General features: G+C 41.3%; 1 protein-coding gene across 4 annotated transcripts; it reads left to right on the forward strand.

Moving 5' to 3' along the window:
- Nucleotides 1–1,373: 1,373 nt before the first annotated feature.
- Nucleotides 1,374–21,898, forward strand: ercc6l2 (excision repair cross-complementation group 6-like 2). 4 transcript variants are annotated; one of them, XM_078250955.1, is made up of 20 exons: nucleotides 1,374–1,638; nucleotides 2,055–2,482; nucleotides 2,597–2,713; nucleotides 2,863–3,056; nucleotides 3,218–3,311; nucleotides 3,512–3,579; nucleotides 3,736–3,943; nucleotides 4,080–4,220; nucleotides 4,564–4,680; nucleotides 4,809–4,928; nucleotides 5,011–5,082; nucleotides 9,465–9,610; nucleotides 9,766–9,861; nucleotides 11,531–11,630; nucleotides 11,816–11,968; nucleotides 12,395–12,478; nucleotides 14,130–15,204; nucleotides 15,291–15,445; nucleotides 16,337–16,494; nucleotides 17,828–21,898. In XM_078250955.1, exons 1-20 carry the CDS (start codon nucleotides 1,599–1,601, stop codon nucleotides 19,107–19,109), a joined length of 4,848 nt encoding a protein of 1,615 aa, XP_078107081.1. In that variant the 5' UTR covers nucleotides 1,374–1,598; the 3' UTR covers nucleotides 19,110–21,898. The 4 variants fall into 4 exon arrangements, with proteins under 4 accessions (XP_078107081.1, XP_078107082.1, XP_078107084.1 ...); XM_078250956.1 differs by having other exon boundaries at nucleotides 1,374–1,629; XM_078250958.1 differs by lacking the exons at nucleotides 15,291–15,445; nucleotides 16,337–16,494; nucleotides 17,828–21,898 and having other exon boundaries at nucleotides 14,107–14,253.
- The last annotated feature ends 807 nt before the right edge of the window (nucleotides 21,899–22,705 follow it).

Consider the following 22,705-nt stretch of genomic DNA (forward strand, 5'->3'; position numbering starts at 1 on the left):
AACTTCCAAGTTTTTTGCAGTGCAGTGCAGTGCAATCCATTTGAGATTTTTCAAACAATTTCTTTCATATTTCTGCATTTTCATCTCTGTCTGTCATAGTAGTTGTAAGTCTTCCACACTTATTCATAATTTCAGTTAGAAAATAAATTCAGACCTCACAATGTTCTACATCGTTTGGCATTGAACTTTTCAAGCCAACAATTCAGTTCAGCGTCAGCTTTTCAAAAAACCTTTAAATATTCCATATCTTTTATACATTAGTGGTGTTGTTCAACTTTTTTATGAAATTCATGGTTATTAAAACCATTCATACTTTTCCAACTATCCTCACTATTTCAACCTCTTCTTAAGGATTTATTAATTCAGTTTAGCTTTAGCAATTTAGCTATTCAGCATTCCCACGCATTTTCTGCAGAAAAGTTCTCTGTGTTACTCTCTTTGGTTGTTATGACAATGCTGTTGTGTTTCCTCTCTAAGAAGGTCATCAGGGTCAGTGCTCTCGCAGCCTCTGCACTCACAGTTTAACCCCATCTTTTTTTGTTTTTTAAAATTACTAAAGGTTTGTAGTTAAATACAGTGACCAAGTATTTATAATGCTAAAATCATCTTAGCAGATGTTTAATTGCTTTCAGTGAAGTAATGCTACTGTCTGCTAAATGCTTAATAACTTCTCTAGCTCACCCAGTAAGCACGTTTGCCCCATGTGGGCTGAATCCTGCAGTGGCCTGGGTTTGAATCTGACCTGCAGCCCTTTGCTGTGTGTCATCCCCCATCTCTCTCCACCTTTCATGTCTGTCCACTGTCACTACAATAAAGGGAAAATCTTAAAAAAAATATATATGTTCAAAATAATATAAATAATTTAAGGTATAAAAATACAAACATGTGAGTACCAGTATTCTTCCAAACAGTAACTGCACACGGCATTACTGTAGTGCAGGCCCGAAATGTTACAATTTACTTGCGTTAATGGCATATTGTTCATATTTGCACAAATTATTTTATTTCATTTATGTTTATATAGTTTATAAACTGATAAGAGCAATGAAGAGAACATTGTTTTCTTTCACATAGGCGTAACCGCTGCTCAGATTTTAATAATAAAATAATTTTGTATCATTGAAATGAATGTTATTTCATAGAAAGGTAATTTTGATTCTACGCAGCACTTTCAACACAATGTCCGACAGTGAAATTGTGTTTCCCCCCTTAGAACAAAACGGCTGAATCAGAAAAGCATTCATTATTTAAAAAAATGTATTTAAAACATATTTATACAGTCTACGGTTTTAACGGAATTTGTAATTTGGAACGTTTAAATTGTATTTGTGAAATACCTCGAAAGTGCGTTACTCGTTGTTAAAATAGATAAATATTCAGCAAGCTGCAGAGGAGCTTTAGTTGGTTCTGCTGTGTGTGTGTGTCTGTGTACCTTTTGGGAAGATACATGAACTTAACCGGAGAACAAGTAAAAGCGACTCAGTTTTTCATTACATATTTGTCGTCGTTCTTTCTTTTGCTGAATCATGTTAGCTACGTTAAGCTAACTAGCATTCTACAGTGAAGAGGAAGAGGGGGGAGGACACTAATAATGTGTCATGATGGCTTCAAATTCTGCAGTTGAAAAAGGTTTGAAATGTATGTTTTTACCTGTTGCTACATTTTAGCTGGACACTGATTTACACAACTCTACGGCTACGCAAAGATTCTGTAGCTAGCTAATAGTTAGCCATATTTAACATATTTCCTTTTCAGGGGACATTAAGTTAACTTAGCTAGCTAGTTAACGTAACGTTACTCCGATTCGATCAATGGGACACATTGGTGTTTAGATGGGCCAAACACAAATACTATTTAATAATATATTATAGAGAGTAACGTAATAATAGTAGGAATGTGAAAAAAATAAATAAAATGGACTAAACACCCCCCACTAATATCCAAACTACTGTAGGTGTGTTTCTTTGGTGAAGTAGAAATTGTATTTTTGTTTTTGATATGTTGCAAAAAAACTAATTTTTTTTAACTAATGACATGTTTGTATTACTTAATAGCAACATGGCGTGAAGGTGACAGTTGTCTGGTTCCTGACCCAAGAGATGGCACCCTGCGAGAAACCACCATAAATAAGAGACTGACCTCCACCTCTCATAATAATGATACCACGGCATGGGTGGTTTTCACTGACCATAATAAAGATGCAGAAGAAGAAGAAGTGGAAGCTGTACCTGTCTCCAAACTCATGAGACCGGGCTTGAATCACTTCACCCAGGAGAAGCCTGTGTTTCCCAGCAGCATCACAGACACCAGGCTATGTGTCCCCTTAGAGTTGAGTGATGTTGATGGGGACATAGTACCCTACACTATCAACAGATACCTGAGGGATTACCAGAGAGAAGGTATTAGGTTCATGTACAACAACTACATTAGTTCCAGAGGTTGTATCCTGGGGGACGACATGGGCCTGGGAAAAACTGTACAGGTACAAAGTACATTAGCTGCACATCTAATTTCAGAATTGTTTAAATGTCTGCATGCTTTCTTTACATGGCTGGCTCTCGCTTTCATTCTCTCCACCTCTTTGATCTTATCTTAGGTCATTGGTTTCCTTGCTGCTGTGTTGCACAAAACAGGCACATGGGAGGACATCGAGAACAACAGGCCTCAGTTTCTGCAGAGTCAGATACCCTCCAAGCAAAGTAAACCCGACAAAGTGGGTATTGAAATATGCTAGTTCCATAAAGACTTTTTAATCATAAAATACCAGTTGCATTAAATCAAGTGCAGCAACAGTGTAAATCTACAGATATGAATATTGCTTTTTCATCCTCACAATTTTGGTGTTTCCATGATGTGGTCTAGTTGTTCCTCATTGTGGCCCCACTGTCAGTGCTTTACAACTGGAAAGATGAACTGGACACATGGGGTCACTTCCAGTGTGTGGTGGTCCACGGGCTGAAGAAAGAGGAGGAGCTGGCTCGCATCAAAAAGGGACGCATTGAGATCGCACTCACTACCTATGAGACTCTGCGCCTTTGTCTGGATCAGTTTAATAAGTAAAAACCGTGCTTAACATTCACAAGCAACAAACACATCACAAATTACATGTTTTATGTATACATGTATTTAGTTTTTTTCTTAAATATGTTATAAATTAGTTTCTGTACTTGTATTTTTTTTCTGTGACTAAAATATACCCCCCTCCCCCCTCCTGCAGTATAGACTGGTCTGCTGTGGTTGTGGATGAGGCCCACAAGATAAAGAATCCAAACTCTCAGATCACTCAGGCCATGAAGGATCTGAAATGTAAGGTCAGAGTGCTTTATGTTTGTGTTATTGTTTCATAATACTATTACTAGTGTGTAACTAGACTCTAGCAGTCCTCATCTCTGCTTTAGAAAATAGATTGAATTGTACCACCATCATGATAAGCTGCTAAACAATAGTAGGCTTAGCTTTGCATTTGGACCATGGTTTTGATGCTACCTTTGCACTTACATATTTTCATCAGATCAGAGTTGGCCTCACTGGCACCATCTTACAGAACAACCTTGAGGAGCTGTGGTGTGTCATGGACTGGTAGGTTAAGAGACTTTTATATTACAACACATTTGTCATTTGCATATTTGAAAATACATTTCACAAATGGAATCCCCTGTAGTGGAAGTGATGTGATTGCAACATTTTGCTGAAAAAACTTCCTATTCACGTTCATATACTTTTTATTCTATTTAGGGCCATACCTGGTTGTCTTGGCAGCTTAGGACATTTCAAGAACAATATTTCAGATCCGATTGAGCAAGCCCAGAGGCACAGTGCAACCAAACGTGCCCTAGCTACAGGGAGGAAGACCGTCAGATCCCTGGTGAGGAAGATTTCCAAGTGGTTCCTCAGAAGGACTAAAGCTCTCATTAAGGAACAACTGCCTAAGAAGGATGACCGGGTAAGATTGGTGAAGTCAAACTAGGCTTCCTCTTCTCTGGAAACTCAATATTCACCATCTACATGACAATATTCCATTATCATAACATTCAGATGAAGGTCCAATAAATAAAGCGTGTGTTGTGTTTTCTGCAAAGGTAGTGTATTGCTCTCTGACAGACTTTCAGCAGACTGTGTATCAGACAGTGCTGGACACTGAAGATGTGATGTTAATGCTGAGGTCTTCAGAGAAATGTGACTGTCAAAGTGGACGCACCCGGGGAAGATGCTGCTATGATGTAAGTTCACCCCTTTAACCATTGTGTGCCTTTTGTATGCTGTGTATTGTTATGTGTTAAACTTAATTGTAAGGGTTGAGCTGTATGTGCTTTTATGTGAACAACGTTTTTATAGGTGTCACTCACATCCCTTGAATCAGAAAAACATGTAGGTGTACAGTTTGCATTCTACTTTTTAAATATAGTGTACTGCAATGAAATTCAAAACACTACATTGGAGCCCGTTACCATCGTCCAATGGAACCTTTCATTTTTGCATTTGAGTTACATTCACGCAAAACGTTGATATGGTTGAAAACGTAAACATTGAGCCCTCAAATAATATCAGTTTCTCTTATTGCAGACAAACTCAGAAGGGGCACAAATGAAGGCACTGTACTTTAGTTACTTGACCATATTGAGGAAGGTTGCCAACCATGTAGCACTGCTTCAGTGCACTGCAGGCACCAGCAAGAAACAGGTAGAAACGTGTTGTCCTACTGACTTGCTATACTTGATCATTAGAGCTATATCCTGGACTGTTTTTTACGGACTAAGTTCATACCTTCTCATGTATTTAGTTCACAATGTCACATTTGGTTCTTCCAGGAAAAGTATTTGGGTGGCATCTGTGCAAAGGTATTCCAAAAGTTTCCAGACTTTGTGCAGAGATGCAAAGACGAAGCATTTGAGGCCTTGTCAGACCCGATGTACAGTGGAAAGATGAAGGTATGATTTGGGAACAGAGACTCAGTCACCTGCTCATTATAGGTTGTTTCAGTGTGGGTGAACATATCTGTGTTCCTTTCAGGTTTTGCAGAAGCTGCTGAAACATTACCTGCAAAGGAGAGATAAAATACTTATTTTTTCTTTCTCAACCAAGGTGAGAGCTGTGTTTGTGTAGGTACTTTGTGTTTATTGAAATCAAAATATTTTGTGTCCGTGTGAGTGCAGATATATATTGTGTGAGAGTTGGATGAGCAGCATGGCGAGGTTTTTCCCCGTAGAAAAACAATTTGAAGCTCACAGTGATGTAGTTTAAAAGGGAAGTATGCTTTTTGGTTTTAGAGCTTTATACCCGGTCTTATCCATTCAGCCTTTTAACACAACAACAGGCTTGAATGAACACTCTAAATTGCCACTGCTTTTGGAGCATATTACTTGTTTACAGAAAAAATAGTAGTGGGAGACATTTTTTTTGTCATGAAATAGATTATTGGTAAGCCTTGAAATTTTATACCTGGGGGCAATTAGAGTTTTATGTTCAAAAAGTTTTATTCGCACGACGATATAGTACAACAGTACAACTAAGTGCATGTGTGTGTTATACATATTTTTCACATCATCATCCCGAACCCACATTCCCTTAAACCAGGGCTGCTGTGAGCCCACTAGATAATTCCCACCCCGCATACCTGTTTGATGAGATTAGTAGATTAGATTAGAAGTAATGACAAAAACAGAAAAATAATAGTAATTAACAAATAAATTAAATCATTAATTAATAAAGTAAAAATGGGTGATAAGAGTTTTAAAGATAATAAGACTCTGCAAGGTCTAATGGTTGCTGTCATCAGAGACCGTATGATAACTGGCTGCTATGAGGTCATATTTTCATGGCCTACGTTTTGCTTTTTTAATAATAATAATAATAAGGGACCATTCGGTATTTATGGAATGGACCACCATAGGAAAATAGGGGAGGGTCGTGTCTTTTTATTCTTTGTTGAGGGGAGGGTCATCCAATTTTATTTTAGTCTGGGGGGGGAGGGTTACCCAGCTTTTGTATTTGTGAGAACAGCAACATTTCAAAGTGGCTTGTTTGGTGCATATTTATCCATGTAGCTCTCTGTCTCGGGCCCCTATCGCTAGCAGATGGGTCCCTCCCTATTTAGTCAGCCAGACAATTTGAACTGTAGCTTTAGAGACCGTGGGATTTCCCAAACTGAATAAATCCCGCTCGCACATATAAACACAAAACTGCTTTGCTAGCTCCATCGTGTTGTAACTAAGACATCTGATGAAATTAGCATGATTCCCGTACTGTTTAGTTAAAAACCATCCAAAACACCGTACGAAAACATAACGGACCAGACACAAGCTTTTATTTTGAAAAGTCAAAGCTTGCGGACTGCACCAAGCCGGGAGGGCATGAGACGGGAGGTCTCCAGGCTGCAGCTGTACCCGACTTAAATATCCTTTCGCTCCCGGTGATATTATATAAACGACAGCCTTTTCAAGGCAGGAGTGGTAGCATGAAAGCTCCCAAATGGACAGACAGATGTATGGAGGAAGAGGATCTGAGGGAGCGGGAGGGAGTGGGAACCTGGAGGAGATCAGACAAATATGGGGGGGCGAGGTTGTGGGTGGCCTTGAATGTAAACAGGAGGACTTTGAATTGGATACGGAACTGGACCGGGAGCTGTTGGAGGACAGCAGTGATGTGGTGGATGGAGGGGGTTCGAGATATGATGCGGGCAGCTGAATTCTGGACCAGTTGAAGTTTATGGAGGGATTTGTGAGGGAGGCAGAAGAGGAGAGAGTTGCAATAATCCGGGAAGTGATGAGACTGTGGACAAGGATGGCGGCAGTGTAGGGGGTAAGGGAGGGGCGGAGACGATTGATGTTTTGTAGGTGGAAGTAGGCAGACCGGGTAATGTTATCGATGTGGGGTTGAAAGGATAGTGTGCTGTCAAGGATGACACCCAGACTCTTAACCTTGGGAGGGTGAAATGGAGGAGTTATCAATAGTGAGAGAAAAACTGTCGGTTTCGGATAAAGTGAATTTGGTGCCAATGAGGAGAACCTCATTGGCATTCATAAGGTTTTATTACTGTTTAATTTGAGGAAGTTTTGTGTGAACCAGGTTTTTATTTCAGAGATACAATCAGTAAGGGAGGTGTGCAGAAGAGTGGACGAGGGTTAGGGTTAGTGGAAGTGAATGTTAAATTTGCGGAAGATATTGCCGAGGGGAAGGAGGTAAATGATGAAGAGTAGGGGCCCCAGGACAGAGCCCTGGGGCACACCTGAAGTGACGGAGGAGGGAATGGATTTAAAAGACTTGAGTTGAATAAACTGAGTGCGTCCAGAGAGGTAAGATGTAAACCAGTCTAACGGAGTGTGGGTGATGCCGATGGAAGATGGCCTGTTGAGGAGGGTGGAGTGACAGATGGTATCAAAGGCTGCACTCAGGTCGAGGAGGACGAGGATGGTGAGGAGTCCAAAATCAGCTGCCATAAGGAGGTCGTTGGTGATTTTGATAAGTGCTGTTTCAGTGCTATGGAGTGGGCGGAAACCGGACTGGAACTGTTCATACAGGCTATTGTGGGATAGGTGAGAATGGAGTTGAGAGGCAACTGTTTTTTCAAGGATTTTGGAGATGAAGGGTAGATTGGCTATAGGACAGAAGTTGTTGAAGTTGGAGGGGTCGGCACCAGGTTTTTTCAAAGTAGGGGTAATAGAAGCAGTTTTGAAGGATGTAGGGACAGTTCCAGTGGTGAGAGAGGAGTGGATGATAGCAGAAATGAGGGGGACCGGGGAAGGAAGGCATGCACAAGTTGTGGGGGGAGGGGGTCAAGTTGACAAGTGGATGGCTTGGATTTCTGGGTGAGTTCTGTGATTTCTGAAATATCGGGGAGCTGGAAGGAGGAGAATGAGTGGATGGGTGAAAGTCGGCTGAGATGCTGAGGTGAGGGATTGATCCAAGGTGCTGGTGGATGTTCTTGATTTTTTTTCAGTGAAAAAGGACATAATGGAGTTGCAGAAGGAAGTTGTATACAAGTGAGGGGGGAGAAAGTCCTGGGGTTGGGTGATATTGTTAAGTAGGGAAAACAGTGACTTGGAGTTTCCTTTGTTGGCAGTGATTATACTGGAGTAGTAGTGGGCTTTGGTGCTAGCAATGGAGTCCGTATAACGTAAGATGTGGTTATTGTGAATAGTGAGACCAGTTTTTCTACGAAGACGTTCAAGTTGCCGACCTTTGGCTTTCATGAGATGAAGATCGGGGGTGAACCAAGGGGCAGAGATGGAAAAAGAAACCAATGTGGTTTTTAACGGAGCAAGGGAATTAAGAATATTATGGAGTCCAGTGTTGTAATGAGAGACCAGATCATTGGGGGTAGATAGATTGTGAGTGTCAGGAAGGCAGGAGGAGTGGATACTTGAAGTGAGAGTGGCGGGGTTGATATTCTTTATATTCCGAAATGAAATAAGGTGTGGTATTTTATAGATGGAGAGAGTGAGTTTCACTGTAAATGAGAGGAGAAAGTGGTCAGTTATGGGGAGTTCATCAGCTGTAAGGTCAGAAGGGGTGACACCAGAGCAGCAGATTAAAGGTGCACTATGTGTTCCTGCATGACGTTACTTCTGTTGACGTTCCAAGTAAATTCAAAACAAGGGGGGGGGGGGCAGGCAGCTAGCGGATCAAGGACCGATGCCTACGATTTGAGACAAAAATGAAATCGCGCTGAAACCATGCAGGAACGCATAGTGCACCATAAATCCAGAATATGTCATTTGGAGTGTGTGGGAAAAGTGGTATGTTACATCCAAAACTCTCTAAGCAGGAGGTGAAGTCTTTGGTGAGAGGCAGATTGATATTGTCCATGTGGATAGTGTGGTAGTATTATGTTTGGTGAGAGAGAGGATAAGTGGGTAAGAAAAGCAGCAAAGTCATTTAAGAATTCACTGTTCGGTTTAGGGGGGCGGTAGACAGTAGCAATGATAGTTGGAGTGGAACCAGACAACTTGCAGACAGCAGATTCAAACGAGCTGGAGACAGGCACAGACACCGGCGAGACTTTCCACTTCTCGCGGTAGATTATCGCGAGACGACCTCCCCGGCCAGAGCCACGGGGTTGACAGATGTAAACAAACCCACTAGGAGTGGATTCATTCAGCTGATGAATTATAATAATAATAATATTATATAATATAATAATAATATTAGACTATTATAATATGAATATGAAGTATTTTAGGAATCATAGAGCCCATACCATAGAAATAAAATGGCCCATACTGTTTTGATTGCGCAAGACTCTGTATTACCCATATATTAAATTTATACATATACATGCCTGGGGATTTAAAAAAAAATTTTTTAATTAAATTTGTTTGTCTAGTTGTTACATTTTGTCTCATACAAATCTCTTCAACCTTGACCATGAGTGAATTTACACAATAGATGTAGAGATGTCAGTTTTTACACAGTTGATTCATCCGTTTGGAACCCTTCACAATTGTGTTGTTTTTTGAACCCGTCAGCTGTTAGATGTGCTGGAGAGCTACTGCATGGCAGAGGGGCTGGACTACAGCAGGTTGGACGGAACCACCAAATCCAAAGACAGAATGCAGATTGTCAAAGAGTTCAACAACTCCACTCACATCAACCTCTGCCTGGTTTCCACCATGTTAGTCGAACAATAACAATTAAACAGAGAAGTAGTGTCTTCTTAGATTTCACATTCACATTTTAACCCTGTAGTGGTGCTTTCTTTTCAGTGAGTGCTTATTTTAAACATATTCAAAACCTTGAATCTGCTGGTAATTGACTTTGTTCCATCAGGGCGGGTGGTCTTGGTCTTAACTTCACAGGGGCCAATGTGGTAGTGCTCTTTGACCCCACATGGAACCCAGCCAATGACCTCCAAGCTATTGACAGGTAGGTTGTGGGCCATATCTTGACTTTACACAGTATTTTATCATGTTGCTGCTTCTCTTGACCAGCTTAAAAAAGCACTGTAACTGCCAGTATAGCGTACAGTCATGTGAACAAATTACATACCTGCAAACTAGTCGCTTTTCGGCGAAAAACGCCGTTTTGAATGGGAAAATGTCATCCACGTGAATCGCGTAGATCCAAAGAGTTTTTATTTGGGGGGGGGGGCTCCGAGACCCGGTACTAATACGGCACCGGGGCCTTAACGACCGTTATCTACCGGACCGAATATCGACGCGGATTTCGGTGCCTCTTAAATGCCTGCGCTTCTCTCTGATTCTCCGAAAACGGACTTTAGAGGAAACAGAAACATCGCCGCACGGGACGCTAGTTAACGCTACAGTTGGCAGCAGGTAACGTTAGCCTACCGTTAGCTAGCAGCTGGAGTAAACACGGTTAAAATGCTGACAGCTAAACGGTGTAAAAGTGTGACTGTATTTCACTGGAGAGGACTGTAACACCAGACTGTAGCTGCCGCTGTCTGAAACACAGCACAACACAGACTCAGCCTCTCATCGCCAGCCTCGTGCTGCATTCAAAGTAATTGTAAAATACCCTTTTCCCATCCAGTGTTTTTTGTTGTTGTTAACAGGAATTTACTGGTGAAATAAGTTATTGTTATAAGTTATTATTACATTTTTAATAAATCATTTAATTATAAAAATATATATAATTCTTTCAGTTCAGGCACCTTTTTAAATGTATCGTTTTAGCACCGGGAAAAACTTATTTTTTTGTGTCACCTTTTTCAGCACTTGTGAGTTTGCAGGTATGAAATTAGGACACCCATGCTAAAGTTGACTAAAAAGAGGAATAAAAAAATCATCTTTAGGAAATTGATCTTAATGCCTTAATTAAAAAAAATGAGGAAAAAGCCAATCTTTAAGGACACCAATTTTCTTGAATGAATAATGTATTGTAAATAAATAAATGTTCTTCCTTAAAATACAGGGGGCATAAGTAAGTACACCGCTGTGTTAAATTAAAGATTTTTATTTTTAAAGGCCAGTTATTTCATGGATTCAGGATACTATGCATCCTGATAAAGTTCCCTTGGCCTTTGGAATTAAAATAGCCCCACATCATCACATACCCTTCACCATACCTAGAGATTGGCATGGTTTTATTTCAGTTAGCCTAATAGCTGGTTTGATTTGCACTGAGAGATGATTTTATGGAAAGTACCCCATGCCAATCTCTAGGTATGGTGAAGGGTATGTGATGATGTGAGGCTATTTTAATTCCAAAGGCCAAGGGAACTTTATCAGGATGCATAGTATCCTGGATCCATGAAATAACTGGCCTTTTAAAAATAAAAATCTGCCTGCCTCTATGGGAATTTAACATAGGGGTGTACTTACTTATGCCCCCTGTATTTTAAGGAAGAACATTTATCTATTTACGCTACATTATTCATTCACAAAGAAAATTGGTGTCCTTAAAGGTTGGGCTTTTCCTCATTTTTTCAATTAAGGCATTAAGATCACTTTCCAAAAGATGATTTTTTTTTTTTATTCCTCTTTTTAGTCAACTTTAGCATGGGTGACCTAATTTTTTCACATGACTGTACCTAGTCATGTTCTGTGCTGACTGTGTTTGTATCTCTCTTCAGGGCATATCGTATTGGCCAGTGCAGGGATGTGACTGTTCTTAGGCTGATCTCATTGGGGACTGTAGAAGAGGTTATCTACCTTAGACAAGTTTACAAACAGGTACCAGATAATTATAACCACACACACAAATAAAAGAATAACAGAGTAATACTGAAATGCTACAATAACGGTTTGTACTGCATCTGACAAGTTCTTTTTTTGACAATTGCTTTCAAATGTGAGCTCAGTGCTCTGTGTCAGTAGCTCTATAAGCACCTATCTGCACCTTGATTCCCATCTTCCAGCAATTGCAGTGCTCAGTTGTGGGCAAGGAGAGTGCGCGGCGGTACTTCGAGGCAGTGCAGGGGCATGGTGTCCATAAGGGGGAGCTGTTTGGGATCAAAAACCTCTTCAGGCTACAGACCCAAGGGACATGCCTCACCCGCAAGATAATAGAGGTTAGACAGCCTACACACCTTTTACTGTTTGATTGATGATGTGTTCTACTGTAGCGTACTGCCTCAACTCCCCTCATCCCACTGATTCATATCCCCAGTTAAAATACATAAATACATAAAGGTCATTTTCTCTTAAAGTATGTGTATAACCACATGGACTAGTAATGGAAACCCTTAACTAGTTTAATGTAGGAATAAAGGAGGCATGTTGCACTTACTGTAATTTCCTCTGAATATTAGAATATCAGTTGCACACCTAAAACACTTAAACGTCTGTCATATACTGCCTAGGACAAATAAAAACTAAGAGATAAGAGTCTTTGTTGATGATTGTAACATCATTAAATTGATGTGCAATGAAATGGTGTTTCATGATAAATGTGATGTTTTGATAAATGTGTCTCACACTTTTCCTCTTCATGTCAGCGAGAAGGACGAGTGGAGGCCGGTGTAATGACCAGCAGCACACACACAGGCGGAGAGAAGGAGGAGGAGACGAAGGGACTTAGCGTGAGTAACTCTGCCGTTCTCAGAGACCCAGAACACTAGGGCCACTATCTTCCCATCCCTCACTCCGTCTTCTCTCCCAGGCGGCCCACTCATCCTCCTATTCCCACGTGAAAGAGGGGATACCTCAAACGGGGACCTTCCTGTCTGTCAGTCAACCTACTCTTGCGATCTCATTTAAGCTCAAACTCTTTTCTTTATTGCTTCCTCGAGTCATCTTTGTCTTGTGATCTTCCAGTTCTTCTAAGGGGTTTATTCCAAAATGCCCCACGTCAAAATGAGACAAATGATGTTACTTTTAAAGAAAGAACAAGGAGAAAGTAATACTCTGACCAATATTTTTCTTGTCAGTATCACATACGCACCCTGCTGTTGGCTTTAAAAGAGGCTGTAAAAAGTTTGTAGCACTTATAGCAGTTGTGGTTAGCTTGAGTTCAGGCAGTTACAATAGATTCCAATGGGGTTTTTTTATAGTGGGGAAAAAGTAACAAAACAATTCATGGAAATCTCTCAAACGACTCCTGGTTCAGTCGTCATATTTTCAGCAAAATATAGCTCATTACACTGCTTTTATGTCACCCTATCATCTTCCTCTGACTGACACTCTCCCTTGATGTAGTGCATTTGCCAGACTGTGATTGTTTGCAACATACTGAGCATTAGCCAAGTATTTTCAGAAGTTCCTAGTGAGGTTTTGATCATTTTTTTGCCGTGCAAACCTGTAACAATTTGAATCCGTTGTAACTGGCTGAAGTGAAGCTTACCGCTGCTCCTGTTCTCTGTCAGTGTGAGAACTACAAACTTTTTGCAGAAACCCTTTCAAGTATTTAAAACTTTTAAAAATGCAATAGATTTCGGCGGAGGATCACTTTAAGGCCATGGCTTACAAAAACTACATTTTTACACTCAATTCTTTGCATTTCAGCGAAGGATGAGGTTCTTTGTCTGCCTCTGACTTTCTCTCTGATGCTGTGTGAAACAGCTGGATGTAATTACTTGCGTGTCCTAATGGAAGGAGCAGACCACACCGAAGCCTATCTTCTGCTTTTCAGCTATTTATTTACACAGTGATACCCCTTATCATCCTGTTCCTAGCCAGGTCCTTTTTACAGGGATGCTGCTCCACTGAGGCCCTTTTTAGAATCTTTCAAAAATACAGAATACACTGGGGTGCCTTAACATGCACAGAGAGAGGCTCATGGCGTGTAAGCACGCACATGCAAAACTGGGGAAGAGTCATCTTGTTGGCATATTTGTGAAGTTACAATCACAGTTGGTGGTCGCTCCCATAAAGGCTCATTCATATAACTCCAGGAAATGTTATGACCCCAATGTTTTGTTCATATTACATCATGCTATGCATATATCACATATCAAATTGTATTATGATTTATTGTAACAAACATCTGTTCTGTATTACACAATGGCATCTCACATGGGCTGGTCCACTGAAAGATGGCATGAACAAGGGAAGTTAGGAATTTGTAGCCCATTTGTGTTATTTTGCAGCTAAATCTTTCTCAAACAGTGAATATGTGTTTTTTTCTTTTTAATTTTCATTTTTTTTGTTTGTTTTCGTACTACCTACCTTGTACCTCTTTCTATGGCAATCTGTCCCTACTTTTCTTTAGCCGTTTCTACTGTTTTATTTAAGGAACCTGGAGATTCTCCCCCCAGAAATGGCCCTGTACTGAATGATGAACCAGCCAAGGATAACAGAAATGCATCAAAGGTCCCCAGAGGGGTGTTGGACTTCAGCAGTGGGAGTGAAGAGGATGAGGAGGAGCAGGGTCTTAAGAGGAAAGTTTCAAAGCCCAGTGCAGTGGATGGCCACAGGGGTGCGAATGCTGCCACTGGTTCTGGTCGAATGAGTCTTCTCCAGCACGGTTTCTCCAGGCTTTTCGAAAGGGTCAAAGAAAAACCAGAGTTAGCAGAAGGGGACAGTAGTCCGGGGTTCGAAAGCCCCCCTGAGGAAGATGCTGAGGATCAAAAGATTGAAAGTACATCCTCTGGCATCTGCAAGAGCTCCAATATAGGAAATGATGCAGTATGTCTCCCTAAATTGAAAACAACAACCTGGGACATCTCCAGCAGAGAAGATGGGGAGAATGGAGATGCGGGGAGACAAGACAGGGTGTCTCTATTGAAACAGAGTAATGATGCTTTAAGAAAGAGAAAGGGCCTGAAAGGGTGGACGGATAAGAAAATTACAGTAGATGAGGAGAGTGATGAAAATTCCTCACCAGATACGAAGAAACCTAACAAGCTCAAAACTCCAGTTCCGAAAGTGCGCCGCTTTGAGAGTTACTCCGATGAATCCGAGGATTTGGACATGGAGGCAAAGACGTGGCCCAAGAGGGACGCCTTCAAATCACATGCTAGAGGAGGTAACCGTGGGAGAGAGAGGTTGGACAACAACAGAAAGAGGGAAAGTGCAAGCGTTGGGCGCAAGGCCAGATCCAAATACACAGAAGAAATAGACACATTCACATCATCCTCAGAAGATGAACACACTCCTGTTAAGAAAGGGAGATCTACAGGATGTCACTTCACATCTCCACAGACAGACAGATCCCGAGTTGAGTTGCCAAAAGATGGTCAAAGAGCGGCAACAACCGACAGAACAGAGAGACAAGCAGGGATGTGCAAAGCTTTTTCATTTACAAGTCTGAAAAGTCAGACATCCCCGGCGTCCAAAGAAAAGGATGGAACTATCGACAGTGTGCTAGGTCAGATACAGTACCTATTTTTATATGCCAAATGATTTTTTTATGAACTTAATTTCAACATTTATGATGTATATTTCTGTCTAAAGGGGGTGTACACGAGGTGGTGTACACCCACTCTAACCAGCGAGTGGTTGGTGGGAGCAAAGCAGAGGAACAGATCAGTAGAGCTGCTGTACGAGACGTGTTTGAGCGCAAGATGTACTCTCAGCTCCCAGCCAATCACCTTCTAGGAACCCAGGAGGTACATACTGCCCTAACATTGGTCTGGTTCAGTGATTCTTCAAACATAATACTGTGGTTGTATCTTGCTATCCCAAATTAGATAAATTGAGTTACATTTGACAAAGATTAAAGGGGAACTATGCAGTTTGTTTAGCTTAATTTACCTTAACTGAACAGCTTCGGAGTCATTGGAATGGTTATATGACTTTTTTCGAGTTGAATGGTGATCGTCTCGCTTCCCCCTAGCGCCTGTGAGCGGAAAAACCACCCTTGCAACTTTTGGCCGGTGAGCAGACACAAGTAAACATCGGAGCTGCCAAATATTTATTCCGAAGCTGTAGGGGGAGCTCTATAGAGAAGCCTGCAAGCAAAAAGCGAGAAAGCGGTGAAGAAATGGCCAAAACTGCATAGCGCCCCTTTAACAGGAATGTATTTTTCCAGAAACGGTGACAGGATTACTCAGTAATCCACAGGCCTCCCTGTAAACTGTCATTTAGACTTGTTACCTACCAAAGTGTGCCTGGCAATTGCACATTGGCATGCAGAATAAGGCTTGCCAGCACTGTATCAGACACACACATGCTCACTATGACGCGAGAGTGATTGTAAACGCATACTGTTCTTTGTAGCCTAACGATGACTTAGTTGTGCTTGATGAGTAGCAGCAGTGTAGGTTACCTATATTCAAATCTGTGGTTCATAATGCTGCATGTTTACATCCACTTTCCTGTCAACCTACACCTGCACATTTCAGCCAACAGTTGGTGAGCAAACCTGGCAAAATATCTTTAAAAAAATGGTTCATAATGAGGTTTGTGGACTACTGTGGGTTACTTTTTCTTGATTTTTGGATTAGAGGTGTTTGATTTTAAAGTGTCATTATTTGGCATCTTTTGTGTGATCGTATCAGAGCCTGTCAGCGAGCCCACCAGACAGTCAGCCTTGCCCTTCTACTGTCAGACTTGAGCAGCCCAGTGTGGACCATCCAGTCACCTACACCCACAAAAGTGTGCATCACACCAGACGCACCACTTTCATCATCGGAGAGACTCCCCAGGCCATATGCAGGTACTGAAAGAGTGTGAGGTGAAAAAAAAAGAACAGAGGCGATAGCAGTTAGGATAATGCAAAAAAGTCTGTGAGGAAGAGATAAAAACAGGTTGCAGAACATGAGATGATGGATTTACCATGAGCAGGGTAAAAGATGGTATGGTAGAAGAGAAAAAAAAAGACATGGGTAGACAGTTCACAGATAGTGAAGGAGAATGAATGACTTAAGATAAAGGGGCCTGCATGGTATAAAATGAGAATAAATCAGGCCAGCGGAGGAAAGGGGGTGTAAAGAGTGAAGTCGAAAGAGAGGAATTCCTGGCAGTGTAGGGAAGTAGGCCAAAACTTACCACTGATATGGTGTTGAGCGCCCCCGTGTGTGTGTGTGTGTGTGTGTGTGTGTGTGTGTGTGTGTGTGTGTGTGTGTTTTAGACCACCTCTGAGCTTTCCCTTCCACCTATTTCCCAGCATCATGCCAAAGATTACCCAGTTATGTTCAGGCTCAACAGTGCAGGAGTTTTCCCCTTCACAACCACAGCCCTTCTGAGACGTACCAAAATTGGTCGCCCGAGGACTTTAAAACCCACACTGATATACAGTACACACACGTCCTAACAAGCATTTACGCACATATACAGACACACAGTACTCTAATACACACCTCTGTCCTGCTGCATCACCTCCGCCCCCTGCCTTCCCAAACACTTGTATACAGACACCTTTATGGCTAAGGGGAAGACTGTATCTCTGCCCAGAGGTTCACCAGGGAGTGAAAATACAGACTAGTTACATTGATATCCTCTCAATTAACCTTGCTGTTTAATGTTTTAAATCCACATGCACGTCGTGTTTTACCGCTGTTACTTTTATTTATTGTTTTTCCAGTGAAAGCCACAAATGGTAATAATACCACCATATTGCTGCTGTACCACCAGTGACTTTGAAGTGTTTCTGTCCCTGAGTCTGGTTAGACCAACATTTTAATGACTGCCTTGGAGCTCAGGAAAAACACCTCATACTGCAAATGGGGTCTGGATATGAGGCTGAATATGTGGCAAACCGTTCATCTTAGGCTAGGCCTGACAGACCCACAGAATATCTGATTAATACTATAGAGTAGACCGTGTGGGTTTTTTAAAGACAATGTTATTTGTGTGATTTAAAGTACCTTACTGTATGCTCAAATGTGCCAAATTCAGGCCATGTACTAACTGTACGTGTGTAAATATGGTGATAAACTCACACGATATTAGCAGGTGATATTAGTTATAAAAACATACACATTTTTCTGTGCATACATGCTTTTTCACAATCATTTCTGTCTTTGTGTCCTTTGTGTGCTCATGTGTAGGCAGCAGCTGGAGGAAATGGCAGAAACATTCAAATTTCCCTCAGTCCATCAGTTTGCAGTGGAGATACTAAGAGGAAACTCAACCCAGAGACTGGCCTGGCTACGACAGTATTACACTTCACTGAACCACCCTGACCTGGCCAATACAGTCACAAACAACTTCCCACAACCTGATTCAGCACAGACCTCCTCCTCTTTAACTACTACCTCCTTAACATCCACCATAACAGCCGCAAAATCTCACACACATACCAAAACCCCACAAAAGCATGTTCCAAAAGCGAAGCAGAAGCCTAAAGACACTCATAAGAATACTGAACCTAAAACTAAGCCTGAAACCTCTGAGCCACAGAAAAAGTCTAGACACCCAGAAGATGATGTTCCCGAGCATAGAAACCCACAAAAAAATGTTCTATCACCCCAGAAAAAGCAAAAGATCCCACAAAAGAATGTCTTAGAACCTCTTAATGATGTTCCAAGCCTTGAGTCCGAGGAGCCGGAGGAGCCGGTCTGCACTGCCAGAGGACATGAGAGGACAAAGAGGGGTAGTGTTTCTAGTTCTGGAGCCTTCAGAGCTGGTGGTGGTCTTGGCTTGGATAGGGCCAGCAGCAGTGGTCTGGGGTCTGGGGAGGTTGCTGCTTGGCTGAACTGCATACACAGAGATATCCCTTCTTCTTCGGACCTCAGCCATGGCAGGTCCACCACATTATCCAAACCCACAGCACAGGGAAGGGAGCAAAAGCAAAAATTGCCTTCAAGAACCAGTGCAACTTTTCAAGGCCAGAGAGAAAATCGTCAGACCTCTTCTCCTCGTGAGCAGGCCGCATCCACCTCCAGTCATCGTTCCCTCCTCACAGATCTGATAGGAGACACCTCAATCCTCGATGATCTGTTAAAACCCAAACCCAGGGGTGCACAACAGAGAGGCGCCCCAAAAACACCCCCTGCTCGCTCCTCCGTGTCAGTAAGCACAGGTTTCACCACACCATCTCCATCCAAAATCACTCTCAAAACTGATTCTGGTTTAGCAGGCCTCATAGACTCCTTGTCCTCTCCAAACTCAAACAAATCACGTGCACACCAGGTGGTATCAAAGGGCAGTCGCAAAGATTTCTGGGACATCTTGAATGAGGGTAATGAGGAGAGCATCAACAGGTTAACAGATCCAGCAGAAGTGCAGAGGGTTTGCATCAACACTAACTTTGCAGCAAGAGGTAAGTCTGGAGAAGAGGACAGCAAGAGTCTCTGGAAGACTAATGAGAAGTTCCTGTGGAAAAAGTAATACAGGAGAGACGATTTAACTAGCGTTAAAAGTTTATTTTTCCCTTCTGTACTTTTTACTTCTGCAGTTCTAAATGGACATTTAAAGCAGGTTTTCCTGCCTCACATCATATTTTATTATTTTAAAATCTCATGCGTACCATTTCTTTTATTTACTCAGATTTTTTAAAAATATTTGTGTTCATTGAATTAGTAAGTTACTAATGCTGACTGTTACTTGAATAAACAGAGTGTTAATCACTCTGGGAATTTAAACCTTTGTGTATTTTATAGAAGTTATTGCTTTATTTCCACATTTTCTTACCTAACCCATACCTGGAGCTGCACTCTAATGTGTCATCACATAGGCATTTACTCAAGCCCAAACTAATCACAATGGTAACGGAAAGGAGGAAGAATTATGACTAAAAAAAGTCATTAAAAAAACCATGTCCAGGCACTCGAGGTTGGTTACAAGAAGTGATAAAAGGCCTTTAATTAACAGGGCAAGACATTGAACATACACCAACGCGTATCGGCTTGGGCCTTCCTCAGGGTGTGACTAATAATTATTATTTTCAATGTCTTGCTCTGTTAATTAAAGGCCTTTCATAATTTTTTGTAACCAACCTTGAGTGCCTGGACATGTTTTTTGTATGACTTTTTAAGTCAGAATTCTTCCTCCTTTCCGTGAACTTTATTCCCTTCCATGTGGTTAAAAGGATACTAGAAGCGCTCCTCCCAGTTTTTTTCTTTTACAAATCACAATGGTAAATTGTAAATATGTAATAAAGGGCTGTCACTAACAAGAAAAATAAGAAAAAAACAGAATTATTCTCACATTTGAGAAGCTAAACTATCAAACGCTTGGCATGTTTGCTTAAGAAATAACAGTCAAACGATTATCAAAATCATTGCAAATGAATTATCTGCTGATCAACTACTTGTTTCAGCCTCGATGGTTCTTCAATGTTCTATAAAAATTGGAAAAATAAACATTATATATAAATGTGTTTATACCTCTTGTGTGCATATGTAGTTAAAGCTCACTGTCAATGCTCAAACTGTTGCTGCACCTGATATGATGTTAAGTGGATGACAGAGAAAACCCAACGCGGTGTAGGCATTGGCCATTATCGTTATTGGATACCATGTCTGCCACCCAGGGACTGCTGGTGGCCCTGCAGAGATATCACTTAAAACTCCCTAATGGCTGTTATGTCTCTGTCACTCTGAACACCTCATTGCTTCCCACTCGCATGCGAGTGTGCACATTGTGTAGATGGTTTGTTTTCCTTCACAGTGTTCTGCACAGTAATCTGATAGTCTTAGGCTCGGCTCAGTTGTGCTACAAACGGCCCTCAGAGTGGAAGCTGCTGTGCTATTAGTGAAATAATAAGCAGTTGAAGACTTAGTGGAGCTGAGAGAAGAGGGATGGAGAGTCATTTTCACACCCATCCATCTATCCGTCCTCTCACACTTCTTAAAGTGTGTTTCAAACTGGTGACAAAATAATTTGCACTACTCCAAATGAGCAAAAACACTTATGTGACATATCAAACTCATAGCTGAGCTGTAATGTAAATACAAGGTAAGCCCTTACTGTGTATGTATGTGCATGAGTGCGCATGCATGTGCTGTACCTCACAGCTGGGTCAGACCTTTCAGCTGTTGAACTTAAGTAAATAGAACCCCAAAGAGAGCTGCACTGTCTAAGTGTTGTATTATGTTTAGCAGAAATGAGAAAGTGCTGATAGTTATCAATAAACAAGAGAAAGGACTACGTGCCTCAACAGAACATGCAACTCGGTAAATTGTGTGTGTGTGTGTGTGTGTGTGTGCGCGCGCACACGCGTGTGCATGCATGTAGACCTTCTGGGTGGTAGATCATGACGATCTTCACACATATACTGAGGTCACACATCTGTCACACCTGTTTAAATCACAGACTGAGGAGAATAAAAAGCCCTTTCTCTTATCCCAACCTCCAAACCCTTCCCTCTCTGCTTTTCTCTTTCTGTTTCACCCACAACTGAGGTTTGCAGATCCCTATCTGTCTCTTTGTGGTCATAGTCTGGTTCAAGTGAGATAGCAGAGAGGCTTAGCATTTTACTGACAATAGAAAGGCTTACTAACTGATTGACAGTGGTTGTAGGCTATCAGAGGCCAGCTAGCACGGCTCAGTGGCAAACAAAGCTGTGTTATCCTTAATGCTAACTGCAGGATTCTGTCAAGGATCTTGAGTGAGACATATAACCACCATGAATGATTATTGATTCCTCAAGTCAGCCTGATGATTGTATTTTATTTTATTATATGCCATGGTGCAATTTGCAATAACTCGAAGAAGTCACGAGAAATACCACCAAAGAGACGTGTTTTTCCAGTTCTCCCATTAGTGTCTCCTTTCTTTGTGTGTGAGACGTCTGTTTATAGTTCCTGCCACCATAACCTGGGTGTATGTGAGTCTGTTATAAACTGGACAGTCAGACGGGGCGGCCCTGTCAATGTAGGTTTATTTGCAGAAGTCAGATTGTGATACGTAGTTTGATTTGATTTGTAAAAAGCTGTGAATGAGTTGCTGACCTGGGCATCCAGTCATCTTTGACTCAGGTTTCCATACATTCACTCTGCAATGTGTTAAGAAGGTCTGCAGACAGTCTCTGATTAAGAACTAGCTCTTGTACAAATGCCTAAAACATTTAAGCCGCTATAACAATAAATATCCATGACTAAATAAGAAAAGTAGAAAATAAAACATTTATAGTAGTCATATCTTAAAGAAGGTGAAATAAAAATAAAATTCTCAAGTTGATCCTTCATCCTTTGTCTCTGTGTTAATTGTTCTGTTATCTCTTGCAATATGACAAATATATACATTTGTGAATATTTTTTGACAGCAAAATACCTCTTTTGGGACTAACCGTCCCTGTCAAACCACACTTCATATTTAGCTCATGGGTTGTAGTAGCTGGCAGAGTGACATAGTGGGTCAGAGGTGTGTGTTTCTTAGGATCTCAGTCGCAAAAACGTTGAAAACTTTCACGTTACAGAGGACAATTTAACTTCAGTTTCACTAGTGCTTCATCAGGACTGTGTGGATCAATCCGATTTGATTGAAAGTAAGCAAACCGCCAAGCAGCTGTCTTTAAATTTGAATTGAAATGTTAAATGCTGATTGGTGCAAAGAAATTTGCACCATCAGCTTTGTCACTGAGCCCCAGTGAGAGGAGCCAAGACAAAAACACACTTACACAGAAATCTCTCATGTGAAATAACCAAATCGGTTTCAAATTTGGCAGAAACTGTGTGTTCATATGGGATCCCATCACTCATAGTAAGAAGCTGATTGAGAAAATTAGTTTTCAGGGCCTTTAAGGCTTAAGAAGCATGTATCATCAGTGTGTGATTCTCCTCAGGGCAACTGTAATAATGTAATTATCAATAAAAACGTGTATTTAGGTGACCATCATAGGTGTTTATGAGGGAACAGGATAAACAGTTTGAATCCAAGGCCTATGAAAAAACATTTAGGTGACTCAGCAAGCAAACAACCATATGGGGGGGGGGGGGTACAGAGTCCTCCTGTTGTTACGGTAACAGGCCGAGGAGGTCTCT

Source organism: Sander vitreus, chromosome 5 (genome assembly GCF_031162955.1).
Source record: "Sander vitreus isolate 19-12246 chromosome 5, sanVit1, whole genome shotgun sequence".
NCBI lineage: Eukaryota > Metazoa > Chordata > Actinopteri > Perciformes > Percidae > Sander > Sander vitreus.